The sequence below is a fragment of the Grammomys surdaster genome, unplaced genomic scaffold, assembly GCF_004785775.1.
Source record: "Grammomys surdaster isolate TR1022 unplaced genomic scaffold, NIH_TR_1.0 259, whole genome shotgun sequence".
Classification (NCBI taxonomy): Eukaryota; Metazoa; Chordata; class Mammalia; order Rodentia; family Muridae; genus Grammomys; species Grammomys surdaster.
The window spans coordinates 4,207,084-4,231,717 of record NW_021604700.1 but is presented as its reverse complement, the minus strand read 5'-3'; the positions used below and the strand labels follow the sequence as shown (position 1 = coordinate 4,231,717).

Here is a 24,634-nt window from a genome sequence, read left to right as displayed (position 1 = left end):
TTCCAGTCAACTCAATGACCAAGATTAACCACCACATATGCCATAGTAGATAAATGAAGTGGAAAACTTACATGATTATCTCACTTGAGATCTCTTAAACCATGATTTTAAACATCATGATTTAAGGGGAAAAAAAAAACCTTTCAAAATGAGAATTTTTAAAAAAGCTGTCATTCTTATAAAGAATGTCTGTCTATCAACCTATGGCTATTATCCAACATAAAGGCATTCGTCCATAAAGGAGATGGGTAAATTGGTCAAAAGATGGTCATATGCAGGCAGCTTTGAATAATAGCTGTGACTGTGACGTAAAATGACACTGGTCATGTGAGCAGTTATAAGTGGAAAGGGGAGTAACTAGAGATACAGTTGCACCCTGCTAATGAAGATGAAACCCCAGAGGGAACACAGCCTACCCAAGAAAAACTGTGAGAGAAAAGGGGATCGTGGGTGAAATACTAACTTTAACTCCATTCAAGGAGCAGCCGGTTGTGCTCGGGTCCCGCCTTTAATCCCGGCACTTGGGAGGCAGAGGCAGGCAGGTCTCCCAGGCCAGAAGCTACATTGTAACTCATGTTACACTCCATTCCCTCCTCAAAACAGTCTCCTCAAAAGGTCACTATCCTTTCCCCTCTATCAACAATACAATGCTCTGTTTTCCAGGAACATAACTGAAATCCTTCTAAATAATGCACATCTGGAGTACTTCAAAGAGTTCCTCAAAGACCGGAAGTCTGAAAACCCGTTGCAGTTCCTGATAGCCGTACAGAAGATCATGATGGAGACCAATGAAAAGACTTATAAAACAGCTTTGGAAAATATAACCAAGACTTATCTCCACGGCAAGGTCCCTCCTGGTGTGTCTCTCTTTCTCTTGATTCTCCCTTTGGTTTCTTGGGAGGTAAAGTGTGGGAAGTAGCCTGATTCCATCAAAACCGCTAGAGAGAACCGAAGAAGGGAATAGCCACATGGGGGCAATATTGAGACACCGAGGATGAATGCAGAGAACAATTTTAAATCCAAAGCCATAACATTGGTGAAAGGAACCTCAAGTGAGATACATGCTCACTAATTTCCTTTATTGTTGGGAATCTAACCTTAATTCCAGTAAGGCAGACGTAAGTAGCTACATTTTCTAAACAAAGAAAGTACAACTGATTGAAGTTAGCTCACCTATTCTATTTAATGCAAATTCCAATTACTTAATCATCAAAATGGCTAGCCTGGGCTAGCTATAAGCAAACAGGTGGTGCTCTCTATCTCCAGAAGAAGAGTTGAGCTGGGGATAGTCTGACAACCATTTATAAATATTGTCTTGTTTTCCTAAGGTGGTGGTAAACATGGCCTGTGGAAATACATCTTAGCTGGAGATTGCAAGTAAAGGTTAGCTCATAACTCTAGCAAAAGGAGGTGAGAGCACAATGCCCTTCTATAGCTATAGAGCTGAGATTCCTGTCTGTCACAGGGGAACAGGCAGAGTTTATGTAGGCAGAAACGGGTCTATTTGTTTGCTGTTTTTTTTACTTGTTTGTTTGCTTGGTTTTGTTTTGTTTATCCAAGACAAGCATAAAAATGTAAAAAAATAGAAAAAGTTCAAAAGTAACAAGTTTCTCTAGTTCATTTGCTTGTTTATTTATTTGTTTGTTTTGAAACAGAGTCTTGCCACATACTGCAGACGGGCCTGAAACTCAACTATGTAGCCCAGACTGGCCTTAAACTCTCAAACTTCCTGCATCTGCCTACCATATGCTAGGGTGTACAGAAATGCCCAACTCAGCATGTCAGTTTATAGGTGCAATTTGAATGCATTAATAATAAACTCAGAATCACCAATATTACATTGATATCACATTAATGCAATTATAAGTAGTTATAAAGCACTTCCCTTTGGTGAGCCTTATACAAGAGTAAGCCCAGATTTGAATTTCTACTTTTCCTGTGTCTTCAGCCAGGAGCTAAGTCTCATAGCTAGCTCTACAGGTTCATTGACAGTCTATACTATAATTCATATGTCTAAGTTAACATTGAACTTTTGTATAAATAAACCCAGTCAATATTTTATCTTCTGTCCTTGCAACTACAATAAATCATTGATTCCTTGTATGACCTTTAGTTAACGGTTTTATGGCCTAAAGGAATGTATTCCTAAATTGTCCATCTGTACGCCTGCTTTCCATCTAGTGCAATTAACTCATGACCTGTGAAGATTGGCAGAGTTCTAATGCCAGTTTTCATATCAGAGAGGACTTTAATTACAGCCCTTATTATAAAAGGCTCAATAATTATTAGTATAAATTTAGGAATTCTTATAGAATCATTAGGAATTAAGAAATCATCTATTTGTCTATATAGCATCAATACAAGACATTGCATCTTTGCTGATCTGCAGAAAATCTGCCCAGTAGGGTGGGCTAATACCCAGGAATTGTTATATTAATTTAACAATGACAGTAAGGGCATATCAATAGCAAGAATCAATCCTGAGATTAGTCTCTTAGTGTCTTGCCTCTAGAGCTTATCCACCACTGTCTATGCAAAATGGTATACATTTCAGGAAAGTTATCCGCTAGTCTTAGCCTCTCCTAGATGACTCCTGGCAACCTTCCATCATCTTGTATCTGTGGTATGAATCTGAGCCTGTGCCTGCCTGAATGCTGTCTTGTGAATCTGTCCCTGTGTCTGTGTGTTCCTGTGTAGTCCATGGCAAAGGATTCTTCTGCTCTCTCTGATTGAATAGCACAGAAAGCACAATATGAAGAAGGAATGGGGTACTTTACAGAAATCTTTAAGAGTCTTATGAGGGATGAAGTAACTGATTCCAGCTGATTCCAACTGACCCAGATATCAAACAAACCAATGCTATCAAATGATATCCATATATTGCTCAAACATTTTTTTGTGGACATTCATTTTATAAAGCTGGTTTGGTCCTATTTTCTGTCCTTAGCAAATGATTATCATAACATACATGTACACATACATTCATCTTGGGACAGGGGAGTGGAAGAGTGCATAATTTAAGATTTGCATCAGTTGTAAAGATTAATTACATGGGAAATCTAAGGCAAGGAAGGTCAGTTGTTACATTGCTCTCTTAAAGGCAGGTTGAACAGCCGAGGTATACTGCAGTAGTTGTTCTAATCCTTAAATGACCTGGGGTGCATTATTAACTCTGACTGTGAGGCCCACCCAAACAAAGGTCCTGTCTTTTAGAATGTAAGAGATATTTTTATCATAATGCATCGGCACATATAAGAAATACTTATTTGCTGAGCTTCAAGATGACTTCTATACATCATTCTGGAGGGTCTCAGAGAGAAAGGAGTGCCCAGATGCTTCTCGATGGATTCTCAAGTCTCATTAACAAACTTACTGTCTCTGGACACGAGGAGCATCATGGCACACTCCACAGTGGTTTTTCTATCTCGGGCTTTCCTTCTGTACCTAAAGATTTTGTTTTGCTCCTTTCCTCCTAAGCCTCTCACTAAACTGAGAGGCTTCACCCCAGCTAGAGAAATGAATTTAAATTTTATTTGAACATTTTATTTTCTTTCAAGCTTTCATCTTTGAAATGGGACTAAGAAAGATAGTGTTTTGTCTACAAAATTAGTTTCCCGTAACATATGAAATATTCTTTGGAGATTTGCAAACTGTAGAAGGCTCAGCTCATAGTGAGGCCAGAATAAGAGTACGGGGTCATGAGCCTCTCTCGTGAAACCACGAAACAACAGATAGAAATGACTCCTCTTCCCTCCCTCCCTTCTCCCTCCTCCCCTCTTTCCTTCCCTCCTTTCTCCTCCTTCCTCCTCTCCTCCGCTCCCTCCCTCCCTCCCTCCCCCCTCCCTCCCCCATCCCTCCCCCCCCTCCCCCGCTTTCCCCCCTCCCTTCCTCCCTCCCTCCCTCCCTCTCATTCTTTAGAAGAAATACTGCAGTGTGATGCTCCTTTTATCAAAGAAATTGTTAACACGCGGCATATCACCACCACCACACTGCTGATGCTTCAGGGCTACGTCATGAAATCTTTGGAAGAAAGATGGTGAGCATGCTCAGGGGAGGTGGGCCACCTTCTGGATTTGCTTTCTAGCTTTGAAAAGCTTCCTTTGTGTACTCCCAGAGCCGTCCTCCAAAAGAAACACCAAACTCCAGCCTGCCTGTGTTTTCAGCACACACACCACACACACATACACACATTCACATATGCAAACATATTCACACACTCAAACAAACACACATACACATACACAGGCACATATACATACAAACATATACACAACACATACATACAAAGAGAGAGAAAGAGAGAGAGAGAGAATGAGGAAGAATACAGCATTGAGAACGACAGATAGGCTGGCTTTATATAAGAATTGAGATAGCAAGAGGAGTGCTTTTGAGTATCTGTAACTCCTGCAAAAGCTCACACAGAACAGGGCTTGTTCTGTTTCATGCACCTTGGCTTTATTTTCTTTAACTTTCTCTATTTCCTTTCTGGTAGGTTTAAGGAATACCAAGACTTGTTCCCACCACGTCTTATGGAGATGGAGTTTATTGAAACACAGGCTGTCCCTAGGAAGCCCTCAAAGTCAACAACACACATACATGACTCTCAGGTCAGTGAGAAGGAAGAGGGGAGGACATTACAGGCAGGAAGCCATTGTTCAGGCACTGTGAGCTGTACAAAAGATTGTCACTGTTAGGCCACTTGATATATCACTGAGAGAAAGAATTATTCTTGGCTGTGTGGGTTGGGTTTTAAGCCCCATTTTACAAAAGGAAAATCTGAGGCTCAGAAAAACTATACTGGGAAGTCCCTTTCAGATCTGCCTCTCTCTAGCACCAACTAAGTGAGAGGCACAAGATCTCTGGAGATAATACTGTCAGTGTTTCTGCAGCTCGTGCTTATTTTAAGCATGTGGATTGGCCATCAGGCCAATGGTTTTGCTAATCTTTCTGAACAAAGATTAGACAGATTAGGGAGGGCTACACATCCAGTCACTGGCAGCGTAAGCCTCACCTTGCAGTATGACAAACAGTAGGCCTGGGATATGTGTCCCACAGACCAGAAAATCCCAGAAAGATGATGCCAACAGCTGGCAGTGAGAATGCCCGTTTCTCCTCCCAAACACAACTGCCCTCCTTATCCTTTTTCCTGTAAAAAGAGAGTAAGGGAGAAGAGACAGAAATGGTGCTCAGGGAAGTCTTTCCATGCAATTTCAAAACGCAAACACACCCCTATAAGGGACCTCATATTCGGTGTGAGTCATTTAGATAGAAAAGATTGAGCTCAATTCTATCAGATAAAGATGAAGTTAAAATATATCTGAAAATACAATTTAAGCCCAATACTGCAGACATGAAAACGTGCTGGTTTTCCCCTCTCCACTCTCTCTTTTATGAGCCAGATCTGGCAGGGCATGCGGATGGTTGAATGTTTGAAAGAATGTGTTTGTTGAATCTGCGAGCTTTGTTATAATTTCAGCTTTTCCGGGTCAGATAAAAGGAAACCAGAATGTTGTGACTGCCTGCTGTAGGTTACACACTATGTTACATACGACTTAAGGCTCACCACAACCATGAAGGCTGCTGTTTGTGTCTTACATGAGACACAAGTAAATTGACCCAAATCACACATCTATGGAGAAGGTAATGTCTACCCCTAAAAGTTTCTAGCACCCAAATCCACTGCATTTTAGTACTTCACCACTGTCTCTCTAAAGCTTTGTTTGCACTGACCTTCCCTCCCCAAGGACTGGGGTAAAGGCCTGAGCACTTTCAGCAACAAAGATACTTTTTGGCTCAATGTATCGAATTTTCTGGAATGAGCCCAGTACCTATCAAAGGAATGCAGAAACAGAATGTGTTTGCTTGTATGAAGGAGGAGGCCCGAGTAGGGGAATGGGTACCTTAAAGTTTTCTTAATGGTTAGAAATGGGTTCACACCTCTAATTCTTTAGCACTTCAAGATCTGCTGAGCCATCATTTCCTCCTTGTGAGCAGCAGCTTGTCCTCTGTTCCTTCCCGTTTTTTGAATGCTGACCTTCGCTGCTGCTGGAAGAGTGTGTGGTAGGAGTTTGAGCACAGGCTCCATAATTGGAGCCAGGCTCCACTAGTCAACTACTTAGTCTGAGGCAAACTGACTTGGGTTCCCTCACCCTTAAAAATGGGAGCTCAAAAGCATCCCTTTACAGAAGTGAGGATTTCCAGTGTAACAAATATCAGGTTTGTGGCACACACACAGAGATGGTTCTTTGTGAACGGTAGCCATACTAAAGGATACCCTCTTCCTTCCGCAGAAAAAGGGGTGGATAAAAATGATCAGCTTCATCAAGAGTTTTTGCAGCTACCGCAGATTCATAGCTGATGCCAACAACCGCCAAGAGTTCGCAGATTTCATCTACCTGGAAATGTACAACAACAAAGAGAGTGAGTCACTTCCCTGACACGGTGGGCAGCCCACATGAGGACTCTAGCTACTTGCTTTGTGCTATCTCAGCCACAATGAGCCTGGGTGAACAGGCCTTCGGAGACCTCCCTGGATATAAGTGCTCCTCAATAGAACCAGCGAGTGTGGGAAACAGCAAGGGCATTCCAATGCCTCATATTTTAAATATATATTTTTTATTGATTCTTTGAAAATGTATGCATGTGTACAATATATTTTGGTCATTAGCTTCTTGTTAATTCCTCTCAGATATACTCTCTCTCTTCCCCATTCCAATGTCATGTGTTTGTCTTGTGTTTTACAAATCGTCATGACCAATTTTTGCTGCTCATGTATTTATGGGTGTGAGGTCATCCACTATGGCATGGTTGTCTTACCAAAGAGGACTCACTTTTTATGAAATGGTTTCTTTATGTTGTTTACTGTGGTCTCTAAAAATATCTTTAATTTTTTTGCTATATCATCAATATATGCTCTTAATAAAGAGGCAACAAAATTACAAGAACATGTAGGACACAAATGAAAATCTTTGGAACATCACCAATGCCTTAATCATATATGCATACACACATATCTATGTCTATATAGATCTATACAAAATCTCCATATTTCCCATTTATAACTTGCCATTTTCCTTACTATTTTAGATTGAACATCCTTTTCTGTCAGTACACATCTATCTGCCAAGTTTTGGCATAAAGTGCCCACTGTATAGATTTATTCAACTGCTTCATTAATTTATGTATGACCATTGCCCAGAATCCTTTAGGGTATGCACTTCACCAGGTGCTGAGACTTCAGCGAAAATAAAAAAAAAAGATGTTCTACCCTTATAATCTACAGGTTATCTACATGTTTTCTACAGGTTAAACTGTAAGCCACAGATAATAGATCGTATCTACCACTTTTACTTGAATGAATGACTCGTGCCTCTATTTCTTCATTCATAGAATGGGAATAGTAACTAGTCTTGCCTCACTGAGTTGTTATGAAGCTAAGAGAGGTGACAGCTTGAGCATCTTTGAACTATGCTTAGCGATACTTTGTGACAGAATAGTTTTAATCAGTCTATTGTTGTTACTACGTAAGTGTGGTGAGTGATTACTATAGTACTTGCAGACGGACCCTAGTTAGTACGGGAAGAATGCTTCCCTCAAAATGGCATGACGTTGAGTTTTCAGGAATGAGCAAATTAAGCAGGTACAGTGGGAGGGAGAGGGTCCACATGGAACCCTAAACCCAAGAACATGGGCAGTGCAATCTAGGAACAGGATGCTTGGACTAGAGACGAGACAGGAGAGTGCCTGAGGTGATGAAGAAGGAGTGGGCAGTGACATCTCATCTCGACCTGGTAGTTACTCTAACATTCACTCAAATGTACTAAGTTTCTATGGAAAAAAAATGCATTCAAGTTGTTGTTCAATTTGGATTCTACAGAACTATTGTGCTAATTTACACTTTCACTGAGGCTATAAATCAGGGTCTGATCCTTCACAGTCTCACCAGCATAGACTATGATGTATTTTTAAAAAACTCTAACTGTAACTATCCTTAAAGTGCCCTACCACATGCTATCTGCCTGTGGCACCATGGCCTGGGACTGCTCAGAGTTCCCACCATGCTGTTGGTATGAGCAACCCTCCAATATGCCTAACCTCCATCCATCCATCCATCTCAGTGTCCTCCCTGAGAGCTTTTGAGAACTTCCATTCTCTATGTTAGCTTTCTATTCTCCTTCCCTTTGGTTTTGAGGTTTGTTTTTCAAATTTCCTCCTAGATGATAAACCTCAATTCCTCCCTGATAAACCTCGAGTGACTGCTGGTCAGCACTACATTCCCATCTGAAAACTGTGTCTTCTCAGTCAGTTTTCACAGTCTCTGCAGGAAGCCGTATGGACTAGCATGGTCCTAGTCGCAACTGTTTCTATTCGGCAGGTGCCATGAAAGCATCCTTCAATGCTCAATTGCTCTTGTAATTAATTAGTTGGCTAACTATCTCTTGATAGGAGTGTTGTCACACACCTGAGCAGAGGTCTTCTTCAGCAGTTATGCACACCTGAGTAAGAGGCTGCAGTAGACACAGGGTGTGGCACTCTCTAGATACAAAACATGAGTCCACGGTGGGGAAGCCCAAGGTGAAGGTTTAGGACCTGAGAGAACCTTGATCAAACCAGACCGTAATTCCTTCTTATTGTTTCTCTGTTAGATTTCTCTACATCTCCTACCACATCTGCACGTCATACCCCAATATACCCTAGTGCCCGGAATGCAGAACAGGAAAATGGGGATGTAGTCCTTATAAAACGCCGGATATTTGGCCACAGAATTATCACTATCAACTTTGCCGTTAATGACATATACTTCTTTTCTGAAATGGAGAGGTAAGTTCTCATCTTTCTTTCCTCTTGTGGCCTTCACATTTAAAACTTCCCAGCAGGGGCTGGAGAGATGCCTCCCAAGCACGAGGGCCTAAAATCCTCGGAGGATGGGCTAGGAGGAAACTGCTCATCTGGAATAGCACTGAGAAGACAGAGACCAGAGGATTCCTGGGGCTTGCTGGCTAAGCACTCTGAGAAGAGCTCCAGGCTCAGTGAGACACTGCATCAAAAACTAAGGCAGAAGCTCACTGAGGAAGTCACTAGACATTGATCTCTGACCTACACACACACACACACACACACACACACAGACACCTCCTAGCAAAAGTTAGCTTGACATATCAGAGCCACAGTGATTGACATGTGAGAAGCACAGTGATTTAGCTCTGCCAGAGAAGATGATCCTGAAGATCTCCTGGACAGCTGTCACCTTATCAGTTTCTACCTTTCTTGGGGTCCTAAGGGTCTTTCAATGTCCTAAAGATCTCTAGGCTATTGCCAATAAATGGAGGGTTTTTTTCTCTATTTACAAATATGAAAGAAGCTGTCTCATGGACTACCTGTGGACTAACAATTCTTCACTTAAAACCAGACTCTCATTGAGGTGTTTGTGTGTGTGTGTGGTGGGGGGGAAGTGTATGTTTAAATTAAGTATTTTTAAGTCAGATGTGCTAATACATATTCATTTACCTGCCAAACTTCAAATGTGAAGTCAACATACCAATAGAAAGTTTATACATTTTTCTTGTATAAACTCTAAATTATGCTTCAAATACTGTCAACCATCTTAAATTTCAATTTTTTAAAAGTGGAACAAGGGCTATAGAGATGGCTTGGCCTTTAAAGGCTAGGCTTACAACCAAAAACTGTAAAAGTGAGACTAAAATGTAAAAATCACTCCAAAGCAACTTAGGATTCCTGGATTTTATTTGCTTGTTTGTTCGTGTATGTACTTTGTAGGGGCAGGTATGTATTTTGTAGGGGTGGGATCCCATCCAGGGCCACACCCATTCAAAGCCAAAGCTAAAGAAATGAGTTATGTTCCTAGCCAAATCCTGTTTTTCATACTCACACTTTCAATGATTTAAATTTCCTTTGCTGTACCTAAGTTATAGTACTTGTCTTTGTTATAACATTTCAGAGTCTCTCTCTCTCTCTCTCTCTCTCTCTCTCTCTCTCTCTCTCTCTTTCTCTGTGTGTGTGTGTGTGTGTGTGTGTGTGTGTGTGTGTCTTTCCCTTTCTCTCCCTCTTTCTCTTCCTCTCTCCCCTCTGTCTCTTACGCAGGTCTGACTATGGAGTCTAGACTGAGCTCAAGATTCTCCAGCTTCTTCAGCCCCAGATTACAATCCCAGGGGTATGCCACGATGCACTGCTCTAGTTTATTTTCATAGAAACACTAAGAAGTGCTTTTCTTTTTAGGTTTTAGATTCTTCTCTGTTGTATGAATGAGTTAAAACTTAGAGTTACAAATGTTTGGAAAAAAAAAGGAATTAGTAACTCCTGGAAAACATGTCCACTGGCCAAAGTGTAAGAGTGAGCTAAAGATAGGCCACCAGTCTGTGTTCACCATGCCAAGGACACTGGTTAATGTCATTTTCAGAAATGCAGAATGTCCAGGATGCAGACTGTCAGGAAAGTTTAACCCATTGCACTCCATGGAGGGACTTGGCTCAGTCTTCAACGTGTAGTGCCAAGGAAGTGTTAGTGAACCCCCAAAATGCAGACAGGAGCTGATGCAACTCACAGCAGGGTCTTTATTCTATTCAAGCTAGCTCAGGCCTCTCCAACGAACCACCATCACACAGGATGGTCTGGGGGTGGAGGAACCCTGAATGTCTATCAGATCAAAGCTTTATAGTAGCAGCAATCTGGGGTAAGTGTGCCAGCATCTAATTGGAAAGCTACTATGGCCTTTAACATAATTGGCTGGTGCTGGGAGTCACATCATAAATTTAATCTCTGCTCCCCTCTGCATTAGTGGTCGTTAGGCAGGGGGTAGGCTTGTAAGCTGGGGGTGCAGGTTTGTAAGGGGAAGAACCTGGAGATGCTGGTCTTGTTGAGAGTGTAACATAGAGACACTGGTCTTGCTGGGAATTAGCCTAGAGACTGGAGCTAGGCTCTGGTTTTGTTGGGGGGGGGGGCAACTTGGAAACTAATCCTAGGTACCAGCCTGTTAGTTTACCTGAGTTCAAACTTAGGTCAGGTTCTCTAAGATGGAGTCTGAACTTAAAAGGTTTAGCCTCTCATCCTCTTGTTAAAAGCACAGCCTCTGTCTTTATAGGCATGTATCTGTATCAGCCCCAGACTGAGAATGCAGACAAGACACACATAAAAGGTGGGAAAGTCTCTTGTGATGACAGGTGTTAGGTAAAACTGAGCACCAGAAATGCAATTAAGCATCTGTGAGTCCTCAAGCATGGTTTCTTGTCCTGGAGCTGGCCTGAACCAGCCACATCAGAGTTCCAAACAGGGTCTTGAGAGGGAGGGCCAGTGATGAAGAAGAAATAAAGAGATAATGAGAGGAAAGTCCAAAAGCTTGGCTCAGGAGGACTGAAAAGGCTGACCCAAGCCAGCAAGTCTGTAAATGTCAGAGTTCTTTTATACCCCTCAAATGTGGAAGCACAAAACAACTCAGCAAAGATCACCAGACAACAGAGTTACTGAGAGCTCAGAATATCTCATCTCCCTTTAACAGGGTACACACTGGGATGGTGAACAAACCAGTTCACATCTCAATGTCTGGGGCATTTGACTACATACATACAGTAGACATGTCAAGTGCCACTTCCTGGACTATGCCCTCCCACACTTGAAGCCCTGGTGCCAGTCCATAGCCAGCCTTGTCTGGCACAACTCTGGTTTCATGAGGGGTAAAAAGTCCACATCTCATCATCAGGCTGTCCTTAGTCTCCAGTCCAAGCTAGTCCCCAACATGGTGCCAAGAGACAGCCTGACCTTTGAAGGGTGAGTGGGGTTAATGAGATAAGGTCGTTCCCTTAACAACTGTTAAGGGAAGTCATGGCGTCCTCTCTGCTTTCTTGCTTTCCCTCTGCTCGCTGTTCTTTGTAGAATAGTGGTTCTTAACCAGTGGGTCGAAACCTTCACAGGGTTCATATGTCAGATACCCTGCATATCAGATACTTACATTACAATATGTTACATTACAGAAGCAAAATTAACAGACATGAAATAGCAATAAAATGATTTTATGGTTGGGGGTCTCCACAACATGAGGAACTGTACTAAAGGGTCGGAGCATTAGGAAGGCTCAGAACCATTGTTGTGGAGCACCCAGAGACACGAATGAAAAGCATGAAACCGGTTGTTACTCTCCTTCGGAGAATGCTCAGGTGGGTCCCCATCACCATTGGTGATGGTTCTGTCTAAGCCATTGCCTAAGACGTTCCACATGAGGGGAGTCTACCTGCATCTCAGGGCTGGCCTCCAGCCAGTGCAGAAGGGCAAGTAGCAGGAGAGCCCTGGAGTTCTTGAATTAGTCATAGGTGAGACCTTTTGCAGGACAAGGAGAAGACCACAGGATGGAGGAGTGGAGGTGGAGATTGTGAGGAAGAAGTGCACTAAACAGAGAACCTATCGTGGGACCTGATGCGTGCTCTGTGCTCAGTTGTTGCTAATGGAAGAGTTGAGACTGAGTGAATGAAGCCACAATCTGGCTCAGAACTGGCCCTGCCCTTTTCTTGCTAGAAATAAGTTTCACCTAGTCACCATATCCAGCATCCGCTTCTGTCTTCTTTTGTTGATTTCTTCCATATGCCTCTTTCGTAGATTCAATGACCTGGTGAGTTCAGCTCACATGTTACAGATCAACAGAGCATACAATGAGAATGACATCATCCTGATGCGATCTAAACTTAATATTATTCTGAAGCTTTACCTGGTTTCTGATGTTCCTCCAAAGCTGAGGGTAAGGGGTGATCCTTTCCCCCATAAAACCCTAAAATTGAGTCACTGGGCACCTCATAAGTTCTAGGTCAACAAAGTGACCTTTGCTTAGCAAAACCACAGGAAACTCTGCCTTCTGGAGAGGTAGTATTTTAGGGGATGTTAGGGGTCACTAGAAGTCATTTTCCTTTCCTGTAGCCTCCAACAGTGACATGCTTCCACCCTATGGGTAGGTGAACATCTCCGAGTCTCAGAAGGATATCATCTTCTCTGCCATTACAGAAGGCCACCTAGACCGGACCATCTTCCATGGGGCTATCATGTCCATCTTCCCTGTCATTGTGTACTTCTGGAAAAGGTACTTACATCCTCTTTCTTACCCACTGACTACCAAGCCAATTTTCTGCCTTCATGTGTCCCATACTTTCCAATTTTGTGAGGAATTAAGATGGCTGCTCTTAGCCTACCGGCTCAACTCCATCATCTGAGTTAAAAGGACAGAAGAGTGAGACCAACCCAAACCAGAAAGATGGCTCCACACCTCTCCTCCTCTTGTGCTTCCTTGAATCAGGAAGGAGCATGAGGTTGTACTAAGCCCTAAATTCCCCACTAAGCATGAGGTAGACTGCAGCTTCTGAGGGATAAGTCTGTCAAGGCAGGAACTGTCCGTAATAAAGAACCTCACGGAGGGACCAGGCCAGAGCAGTTTGCCATTCTATCTGAAATAATCGCCACTGTGACACGGTTACTTGGAGAGAAGTCAGGTGCTCAGTTTTATCAGTTTTATTTTGTCTCTCTCCCAAAAGTCAAGTGACACGTAGCAACTAACTTAAAATGAAAACATGGCAGGAAGCCAATGAGGGCCAAAATTCAAAACTTAAATTACCAAATTACCTGCCAACCAAACACAACCGTGCCAGGAGCCATCTATGAGAAGCTAAAAACTAGCAGGTGATCTTCCTGAGATGGTTCCACCATGGACTATTAGCTATGACGAATTTGCTTCTTTAGGCAAGGCTGAGATTACATTTGAGGAAAGATTCCTGCTACTAATATGCTTTTCCTGTTATTATTAAATATATAACAATCATGAGGTAGTGACCCACCCTTTTGATCAGATCTCTGCAGACCCACAAGGGTGTACTATCTTGTAGTGATGCTATAAAAATAAATAAATAATGATTCTATAGAATTTCTGATTTGATTCAAATAATTTTATGAAGAAAATTTTTAGGAATGGTCTTAGTTGCTTTGCCAGAAAGATGTAATAAAATTAGAATCAAGAATCGAACGTGCCCACTCTTCAGAATAATAAGTAAAGGCTGCATAATAAGAAATACAATGAGCCTTCATAATTACACTAATAAGGGAGATAGACTTGAGACAAATTTGTGTTCAAGGAAAAACATTTAGGTCAAAGGATAAAGTCACAGATGTGCACTGATAAGGCAAGGCCATGTAAAAACTGTTGTTTTGAACTTATAATGAGCACATTATAATGAAACACTGCTTTGAACTTAATATCAACATCCTCCTGTAACTCCCATTCTATGTAACATTTTATCTCTGAGGTAATTTTCTAAAGAACTTTTTGTGCAAGGAAGTATAAAAAGATCAAAGAAAAGAAAGTTGTTGGTTGAATGGTTTGCTTGGGGAGCTTTGCCTTATCCATCCATCCCCCATCCAACCCTTCATCCCTCCACCCATCCCTCCATCCGTCCATCCCTCCATCCATCCAAATGTATATGCCTGTCTGTCTATATGTTTGTGTGTAGGTATATGTATATATGTAAGCATGCATGAATACTCACGGAGTTGATTGTCACAGATGGTTTGGCCTGGCCAGAGTGTGGGTGTATGAATGTTTGAATGTATATGTGTCTGTATATATTTGCCTGTATAAGCATCTTAATTCTTTTTTCTTTCCTTCCTCTCTGGTTCACAAAGAGTTAACCAGCTTAGCCAGAGAGGCTTCTGGCTGACTCAGCAGAAACAGGAGCACCAGCATCTTTTTATTTAATTCCTGGCTGCTAAACAGCATGTGTTAATTGCCAAATACCAGCGCTTACTAAAGCACAAGTAATAAAGAGTTAAGTTTCCCCAACGTTTAATGAAGCACAGGACAGTAAGAAAGAATTGTTTCCCTAGCACTTATTTAAGCATAAAAAGTTAAATAAAGCACAGAGAGTTGTATTACAATTTAATAAATTTTTGTTTAAGAAAGCACAGAGTTAAAGAGAAAAGAAGCCAGCGGTTTTTAACCATAGAATAAGCAAGAAAGTTTTTAGGATTTTCTAGAAATTATCAGCAAGCATTCAGTACAGTTAGAGAGCTAGAAGGCCAGAGACCATCAGTCTTTAAAGCTACATCCAATTCTGTGTCCCGCTTCAACCCATTCCAGGCCAGACTGGCTCCCAGCACAACTGGTGCCCCTGGCTCATAACTTGTCCTGCTGAGAGCTGTCCTCACAGTCTGACCTGACATGTCTGAGCTGACTGTCAAGTCTGGAGTTCTACAAGAGCCTTCTTCCGGGTTTCCCTTGTAGGAATGACAAGGACAACCTGGTTGGCCAAAAATTTCCAGAAAAGCATAATGGGAATGCTTATATCATATTGTGACTCTGGTTACTAGGTTTCTCTTTTTCTTTTAAAAAAAAATGGCCTTGGGGGCTGGAAAGATGGTTCAGTAGGTTAGAGCATTTGTAGAATTGATCTGAAATCAATTCCACACTAGGCATCTTACAGCCAATCACCTACCACCTATAACTCTAGCTACAGAGGATGTGATTTCTTCTGCTCTCTTGGTGAGCATTGTATGCATGTTGAGCACATTCAGGCAAACAGGCACACGCGCGCGTGCACACACACACACACACACACGTGTCTCTTACACCCATAAACAATGCATCTTTGCATATTTGAGCAAAGCAATTGTAATAGAATAGTCAGGTCCTTGGAGAGCAGGGAGTGGGAGCAGGCAAGAACCTGCTTGCCTGAAGCTGAGGGAGCTCAAGTGCAGACAACTAAACCTAATCTCACTAACCAAGAAGTCCTGGGAGGAAGGTGCCAAAGAGGAAGTGTTGAGTGTTTTGAAATCTTTGGGGAAGCAACATTTCTTAAGTAACAACAGTAAGTATGACAGTAAGTATGACAGTAAGTATACAAGTTTGAGGAACCAGTTATCTTCCAGGGCAAAGCATGCTGAGATCAAGGAAGGGAGCAAGACTCTCAGGAAGAGACACATGGAAACCCAGCTGGACATACTGGGTAGCTTAGTAGGAGACTAGACAGGTTATACAGCCTGACATTCAAAAGGGCACAGCTAACTATACCCAGGCTGGGCATAGCAGTACTTCTTCACAGACTCTATTGACTGTGGTTCCAGAAGGGTGTCACCCACACAATGTTCAGGTCAGTCCTCCACTGGAGCCAAGCTTGGACAAGGAGAATGTCCTTAGACAAGCAATGCTTTCAGTGTAATACAGCATACTATATCTCTCCTTCTGTTAGACACCCCACAGTCTGGATGGCTGGTCCCACCCAAGCTGCCCTTATGGTTGTCATTCCAACCCTTCTGTGTGACTGGAAGCCATTCTTCCCACAGGTTTTGTAACTGGAAGGCAACACGCTCTTATGTAGAGTACCTTGGGAAGAAGTTTGAGGATGGAAGGAATCCTCCCAAGTCTGTGTACAAGTACCCACCATGGAGTGGAGGTAAGTCTACCCTGGGTCCACAGCCCATTTCTCCAGCCAGAGACATGTAAAGAGAGAACAGAGGTCTGAAGAGCTAACTCTAAGACTTAACGGGCACAAGAGGGGTGGCTATTGTCATGGTCACCTTAACTTGGCCCTCAGAGAAATAGGAGTCCTAGTGCTAAGGTGTATGATATTAGCAATAAGGAATGCTACCCAGAACAAACCTAGCAGGGGCTCCTGGGATTCTGCTGACATGCTGAGCACCTGGCAGCAGTAACCTCTTTGGCTGCTATTCAAGAGGCTCCCATCCAACTGTCACCATGAAAACCCTACCATTTAAGAAGTATATATTGAGTTAAGTGAGAAAATAACTGAAAACTAGATATGCAGTGATAAATGTACAAATTTTCATGTATACACATATATACATGAAAATGTATGGGAAATGTAGAAATTAAGATGAAAAGTATTGTATATCTTGGTACTATAATTATTAATGAGATATAGTTATTATTAATTTATATTTATAGAATATATATATATAGTGTGTGTGTGTGTGTGTGTGTGTGTGTGTGTGTAGTGGTGGTGGTGGTTTGAATGAGACTGGCCCCCATAAGCTCATACTTTTGTTTTTTTTTTTTTTTTTTTTTTTTTTTTTTTTTTTTTTTTTTTTCCATTCACATTTTATTAAGTTCAAGGAGCGGTTACAACGGGTGGAGGGGGTGGGACTGTCCCACCCCACCCCCACCTTCACTGGCACACAATAAATAAATAACTGGGAAGGGGCAGGTGGAGAGGCAGCGCTGCAAACGCTGACTGCAGGCGGGGACATGAGGGCCCCTCCAAGCTGAAAAAGCCATCAACACTGGATGATACTGAGGTGGGAGGGGACCTCTCCATTCCACTCCAGGGCCACACAGGGGCCCACTGAGCAGTCTGTGGAGGGGGTGACTTTGAGGTTGACCCTCTGAGATGAGGTCTGACTGCAACCCAGGTCACCATACTCGGCCTCCCAAGTGCTAGACTTATGGGCATTCATCACCCTGCCCTGCTAGGTAAGACCTGGTCCCTTGGCTCATCCAGTCAGGCCAGGATTGTCAAAAGGCCACAGGTCTCTAGGACTTGTAGATTGTTCTATTTGGGATCTAAGAGGCCAGTGGATTCATTGTTGTCCTGATGGACACGTAGCCTCTGACTGGCGCTCTGGGGCTCCAGGACACACAAGGCATTCTTTAAGCTCCTACTTGTTCCACTAAAGGCCCACTCTGAGACACTAACAGGCCAGCCGTACCAGCAGCTTTCCTTCCATAGGCCTGTCACAGCCAGGAATGGGCTGGAGTTCCCTAGACCGCTGATTGGCCAACAAGGACCTAGGGACAGGGCACTAGAGGTCCCAGAGAACGGGAAGACCTTAGGGACTCAAGATTGGAAGAAAAATCTTCATTTGGTTCGGGGCCCAAGGACGGGAGGTGGACAGGGCAGGAAATAAGGCCACCTGGTGGGGACAGGCCAGGGTGAACCTTCAAGATGTGGGGGGACAGCTTCTGAAGAGCAGTGTCCAGCCACGGCTGGGAGGGGTATGAGAGCCCACAAACCTTCCTGGATCCCAGCCTCCCTTCACTGGGGTACAGACACCCATGACAGAAAGCTCACGGTACTGAAAGTGACTCATGGCCTGTCCCCTCCATCTATGGGATCAGGGAACGGGGAAGGCGGGCTCAGTCCTCCAGCCCCTCCATTAAGTCCGCAATGCTCTCCACATAGTAGTGAGGCACAAGGTCATGCTGGCCAGACGCCAGGTAAGCCTGGGCTTCTTCGAGGCTCGAGACACCTGTGAGTGTGAGCACGGTGGTCATGCCACAGCGGTGGCCAAAGAGTATGTCGGTCTCCAGGCGGTCCCCCACCATCAGCGTGCGGGCAGGGTCCACACTGAAGTCTTCTGTGATGCACTGGAACATGTAAGGGCTAGGCTTGCCCACCACCAGGGCCCGACGTCCCGAGGCTGTCTCCACCGCAGCAGCCAGGCTTCCGGTACCGGGGGTCCGGCTTCCGTCACTGAGTGGGTGCCAAGGGTCGGGATCGGTGGCCACGAGCAGGCAGTCGGGGTCGCGCAGGTGCGCGCACGCCTCGGTCAACCTGGCGAAGGAAAATTGCTCGTCGTAGCCTACGAGCACGGCGCGCACGCGCGGGTTGTCGCCGGGGTCCCCCGCTAGGCGCAGCCCCGCGGCACGCAGCTCGGCGCGCAGCCCCTCGCCGCCCAGCACGAACACGGCGCCCGGTGCGTCGGGCGGCCCCGGCAGACGCTGGCGCAGGAGGCGCGCGGCACACAGCGCGGAGCTGAAGAGCTGCTCTGCGCGCAGCCCCGCGAAGCCCAGGCGGGCGAAGCGCAGCGCCAGCTCGGGCCGCGCGCGCCGGCTGTTGTTGCTCACGAACAGCGTGTTCTTGCCAGCCCGTGCCAGCCGCTGCAGCAGCTCAGGGGCGCCTGGCACGGTGCGTTCGCCGTTCCACAGCACCCCGTCGCAGTCGAACAAGACTCCCTGCGCCTGGCCCAGCACGTCGCGCAGGGCCGCGCCGCGCAGCCGCTCGCAGCGCGCCATGCAGCCGGCTCAAGCTCATACTTTTGAATGCTTGGTCTCCAGTTGGTAGAATTGTTTGTTTGGGAAGAATGAGGAAGTGTGATCTTATTGGAAGAGGTATGTCACTATGGAGTGGGCTTTGAGGCTTAAAAAGACTCGCACCATTCCCAGTTTGCCCTCTGTGTCATGGTAGTGGATCAAGACATGAGCTCTCATCTCTTCCTTCACTCTGCTATCATAGACTGTAACCCCAGAACCCATAATTCCAATTAAACACTTTTATAGTTGTCTTTGTCATAGTGTTTTATCACAGCAATAGAAAAGTAACACACACACACACACACACAGATACATTCTATCTTGTTAGCCCTCTCATCCACAGGTAGTGTGTTCTTGGCCCAAGGTCATCATGCTGATTATATCTTTTTTCCAACTTGACACAGTTAGAGTCATCAGGGAAGAGAAAACCTCAGTTGAGAAAATGATCTATTAAATTGCCTATAGTCAAGTCTGTAGGGCATTTTCTTGATTAATGGTTGATTTCAAAGTGCTTACTACCCGTGACACTCCTAGGCAGGTGGTCCTGGGTGTATAAGAAAGCAGGCTAAGCAAGCTGTGAGAAGCAAGCCAGGACGTACCATCCCTGTATGGCCTCAGCTTCAATTGTTGCTTCCAGGTTCCTGCCCTGGGTTTCTTTCAGGACGGTTTGTAAACTATAAGATGAAAATAGACCCTTTTCTTCCCAAGTCACTTTTAGTCATGAAAATTTTGGCAACCAGAAATTTAATGTTGGAGCTAAATGATGTGCTGGAAGAGAAAAGGAGAACAGGGGGAGGCCTGGTCTGCACTGAGATAAAGAGGGAGTGCCCTCATGACTAAAACCCATCCGACAAAGCTGGCAACTCATGAAAGGAAAACAGCCAACAAGGGAAAGCTTCCACAAATGTGGTTCAAGGGTGTGGCAGAGAGTGGAGACCCAGTTAACTAGACTTCATCAGAAGGGAATAAGGACTCTTCCAAGAACTGGCCTAGGAGCCATTTGCATGATACTTTGACTAAGAATTTGGCTTCATTCTACTCTTGTCCTGGGAATAAGTGAAGTTGAATTTAAAGACAGTGAACTGGCTTGTCTGGCAGAGGAAGTTTCAAAATGGAAGAATGTTTGGTGTAATAAGAATTAAAATCCAGCTGGTTTATATAAAAGGCACACACTCCAGGTATTTTATTTACAAGCTATAAGCCTAGATCAGGCAGATTTGGAGCTATTCAAACTTACCCCTCAGCCATCTGTCCCTTGTTGTTTGTTGTCCCTGGCCATGTGCTCATGGTTCATCTCTTTATGGCAGCCTCCTCCATCTCCACATCTTTTCTTCTTCCCTTTGGTCTCTGCTGAGACCTCCTACTCAATCCTCAAGTCCCACCTTTGACCAGTTAAATTGAGGAGCAAGGTTTACATAGCATCACTTGGTGTACAGTGAGGATCTTCTCCTCCAGGGTAACCAGATCTTAGGAGCCAGTATTCAGCATTTAAATACAAGCAGCACCAGACCAACCCCCTACAGTTTAGACTGGTGCTTAGAAAGCAGCTGTAGTTGAAGAGACTGGAGGGACCAAGGAGAGGTGCATGGAGACAGTAGGAAAGGTATCCTGAGGACAGAACCTCACACATCAAAAGCTCTAACTTGTGAGGGTGCAGGTTTGTTTGAAAGGAGAGCAGAAGCCAATGCAACCATGGTCCAAGGGGACGAGACAGTGTCATCCATATGGCAATAATTTTGGAGGCATAGAAGACACAATATTGAGAGGAACATGTAGACTTATTCCTCTGTTTTGGAAAACAGCTAAGACCAGTCAAGGTATTCTACAGTCAGAGTTCCTATAAGGAGGCATTGAAAGACACTGTGGATGTGAAGGCAGAATTCAATTTGAGTCTCTAGGATACTGGATGCCAGAACTGTGGGATGTTCAGGAGAGCTGTAGGAGAGTATAGCTAGCCCAAGAGGAAGGTTATGTGCTCTCCAGATGCAGAGCAGAAGTGGTGGGCCTGCCTAAGCCCTTTGGAGCCCAGTCAAATGTATCACAAGCCATAGATGCCAAACATGGAATCCCAGGATTTGGTGTTTTCCCTGCTGGATTTTGGGCTGGTTTTGATCTAGTCACTCCTTGCTATGCCCCAACTCTTCAGCTTTGCTTGATTTTGTTTATGCTTTTGTTTTGCAAGGCAGGGTTTCTGTCTATAGCCCTGATCCTGGCTATCCTGCAACTCACTCTGTAGACCAAGCTAGCCTTGAACTCAGAGATCCTCCTGCCTCCCTAAAGGTGTGGCCACCATGCCCAGCTCTGATTCTTCAGTTTTGAAGAAGAAATATTTACTATGTTGTTATATTTTGCAGGTATGTACTTTGTTTTTTACTTTAGAGGGATTTTTAAACTATATTTATTTTATGCAAATGAATGTTTTGCCCAAGGAGGAGAGAACAGGGTGTCAGAGCTTCTGGAACTTGAGTTACAAATGGTTGTGAGCCACCACGTGAGTGCTAGGAACTGAACCAGGTCCTCTGCAACAACACAGTTAAGAGTACTCTTAACTGGGAAGCTATGTCTCTGGCCCCTGTTTTTGTTGTTGTTTGTTTGTTTGTATTTTTATAGAAGCTCAACAGTTAAGACTTTGGACTTTTAAAGTTTGGAAATTTTAATGACTATGAGGACTTTTGACGTTGAGACAAATGCATTTATACTACAAGATGGTCATGAGCCAGTGGCAACAAGGGAAAGGTTATGGCTTAAGAGTAATGTTCTTGGGGCCAATGAGATGGTTCAGTTAGTAAATATGGCTGATAACCTGAGTTTGATCCCTAGAATCCACATAGTGGAAGGAGAGAACTGACTTCATTCAGCAAGCTGTTCTTTGACCTCTACAAGTGTGCTGTGGCACATACATACATACATACATACATAATACATACATACATACATACATACATATATACATATACACACACTCACACAGTAATAAATAAAAATGTAATTTTTAAAAGTAATATGTTTGAGTGTCAATTTGGCAATGGGTGGAGAGTAATTATCAGTATAAATTGTCAACTTGGCAGAATCTTGTATCACCTGAGAGACAAGCCTCTCAGCTTGTGTGTGGAGGATTGTCTTGATTATATTCATATAAGGGGAATACCCACACACTGAGGTGGCACCATTCCCTGACTGAGATCCTAGACTGTACAAATGGAGAAGTGGAACTGGGCAACAGCATTCACCTCACACTGTTTTCTACTTGTGGATACATCCTGACCAGATGCTCCAGCTCCCACCGCCTTAACTTCCCTGCCATGATAGACCCCTACTCTTCCTGTCTAAGCCCCTTCTCACTTGAGTTGAGTTTGTCTAAGTAGTTTATCAGAGCAAAAGGAAATCCACTAAGACATCTGTGACTGAATACCTGGCAACAAGCAACTTAAAAGAAGGGTTTGTTTTCACGTACATTTCAAGGAGATACAAACCATCTTGAGGGGAATGTCAGCAGAAGTGCAGGAGGCTAGTCACACTGCATGCTCAACAGGAAGCAGAGGCAGGTGAACACTAACTCTCAAACTCACTTCCTCATTTTTATTCAGTCCTGGACCCTAGCCCATGGGTCTTTCCTCATGGACTAAGCATCTTTGGAAACACCTTCACAGAAATACCCAATCAAATTGACAACAAAGATTAACAGTGGAGACCAAGGTAGGAAATAAAAAAGAAGTGATAGGCAGGGCAAGCCAAGAATTCTCCTGAGACCTCATGTCTTAGTGGTGGCCAGAGAGCTCCCCAACTTTGCTGTATTTCTTAGAACAGGATTCCATAGGAATAAACCCCAAAGTCTTATTTGGTAGCAACATAAGGAAGAGAGGAACAGGAGATTCTGAATTATGGGGTCAGGCCCCCAAGCCTGGAGAGTCACATGGATCGAGGAGTCCTGAGCTCTACTTCCCATTGTCAACCCCTGGTCACAGATACAAAGGTTAGGCTGTCAATAATGCTCTGTCACTGACATTCTATAACCTGCAGATGTTAAACAGCAACTTTTACACTTACTTGAGAAAAATTTTTGGGTTTTTTTTTTGGGGGGGGGTAATGTTATAGAATTTTAATGTGCTTTCTTCTTCCTTCCCAGGTGACCATACTGTCTTAAGGTTCAGCTTGCTCAGAGGTGTCGAATGGTATCGACCTCAACACCCCCAGGATGTAGTGACAAGTTCACTCCAAAATTGTGAGTTAGAGATTCACTGATTGCAAAAGTTCCCTGGCCAACTAGAGAGTGGTTCTGAGTCCAAATTAGTCCATTCTCTTATTAATTACTAAGAGACTAAGCTCCTCTGGTGGGGATGAATTACTCAAGGCTGTCCAGCTTGTGAGTAGTAGAAATGTGTAAGACGTTCTCCTGGCCCCTCCAGCTCTCACCTGAGTAATCATGTCTTGTTTCGTCCTTTGTAGCCTTTTGAAGAAGATGCTTAAGCCCCTCTGTCTCTGTTCATTTTGTTTTTTGTTTTTTGCTTTTTGAGACAGGGTTTCTCTGTATAGCCCTGGCTGTCCTGGAACTCACTCTGTAGACCAGGCTGGCCTCAAACTCAGAAATCCGCCTGCTTCTGTCTCCCAAGTGCTGTGATTAAGGGCGTGCGCCACCAGTCTCTGTTCATTTCAAGCATTGCACAAAATGCTTTCTCCTTTCACAGAATCTACCTGGCGATTTGCTCAGCACCTCCATCCCGTGCTTCTTGTTTTGAGCACCACTAAGCTCCTCGTTACTGACTGCAACAAGTCCTCTGGTCCTTGCCTCCCTTATTGGGAGCACAGTATATGTTTTCTCTTCCCCATCTCCCACTTCAAAGAGTCAACTTCACTCCCAAGCATCCAACCTGCCTTTGCTTCCAAGCAGCATCTCTCATAGGCCCCGTTTGTTCCCAATTCTTAGCTTGTATTTGGGGAAAAAGTTAGGCTGTGGCTTTTCTGCTTCTCTAAGGCATGAAACATCAGGGTGATTGTGATTCTAGTGTTCCTGTTGTACAGTCTTTACTTCCCTGGCTCTATATGACTATCATTGTACAGCCTCTATATCTAAATGAAAGCTCTCCTAATAAAAAGAAACACGAATCACACAAACCAGTCTGGACACCCCTACAGCACCAGAGTTCATCTTCACTTGCCTCGGTAGCCCCTTCCCTGGAATGTGAAAGCAGGCAACTTTACGGCAAAAATTTTCTTACTGCAAAAGTAGAAGCTAATGCAATGCACCCTTTTCTATACTAATAATAAATCTCAAATCTGACAGAAACTGATTGATTTAAATCATGTATGTGACCATTAACTGTTTTATGAAAACCATGTATTTCTACAGAATGAAAATATCTTTACATTTAGATCCTTATAGCTATAAAATAAGAAATATTACTGGACCAGAGAGATAGCTCAGTGATTAAGAGCCTTGCTGCTCTTGCAGAGGACCCTAGTTCAATTCCTAGCACCCACACCAGGTAACTCACGACTGCTTTAGCCCCAGCTGCAGAGGATCTGATACCTCTCGTGTCTGAAAGCTCCTACTCTCAAATGGCACACGCTCACACGTGCATGCACAGTTAAGAATAATAAAGTAGG

General features: G+C 43.8%; 2 protein-coding genes across 3 annotated transcripts in view; one reads left to right on the top strand and one right to left on the bottom strand.

Annotated features, from left to right (window-relative positions):
* Rgsl1 (regulator of G protein signaling like 1) overlaps positions 1–24,634 on the top strand; it is a 62,112-nt gene that overhangs the window by 35,542 nt on the left and 1,936 nt on the right. For both annotated transcript variants that reach the window (XM_028775762.1, XM_028775761.1), the window contains 9 exons: positions 664–857; positions 3,919–4,036; positions 4,493–4,607; positions 6,291–6,420; positions 8,646–8,820; positions 12,604–12,742; positions 12,954–13,078; positions 16,324–16,433; positions 23,157–23,252. In XM_028775762.1, coding sequence (XP_028631595.1) covers positions 664–857; positions 3,919–4,036; positions 4,493–4,607; positions 6,291–6,420; positions 8,646–8,820; positions 12,604–12,742; positions 12,954–13,078; positions 16,324–16,433; positions 23,157–23,252 — 1,202 coding nt within the window. The remainder of the gene's footprint in view (positions 1–663; positions 858–3,918; positions 4,037–4,492; positions 4,608–6,290; positions 6,421–8,645; positions 8,821–12,603; positions 12,743–12,953; positions 13,079–16,323; positions 16,434–23,156; positions 23,253–24,634) is intronic.
* On the bottom strand, positions 17,087–19,016 carry LOC114627844 (pyridoxal phosphate phosphatase). The gene has a single exon (XM_028775763.1). The coding sequence runs from the start codon at positions 19,010–19,012 to the stop codon at positions 18,134–18,136; it is 879 nt and encodes a 292-aa protein (XP_028631596.1). The 5' UTR covers positions 19,013–19,016; the 3' UTR covers positions 17,087–18,133.

What these genes read in the sequence shown, in the direction of transcription:
- LOC114627844 (XM_028775763.1), bottom strand. Translation starts at nt 19,012, where the DNA reads ATGGCGCGCTGCGAGCGGCTGCGCGGCGCGGCCCTGCGCGACGTGCTG.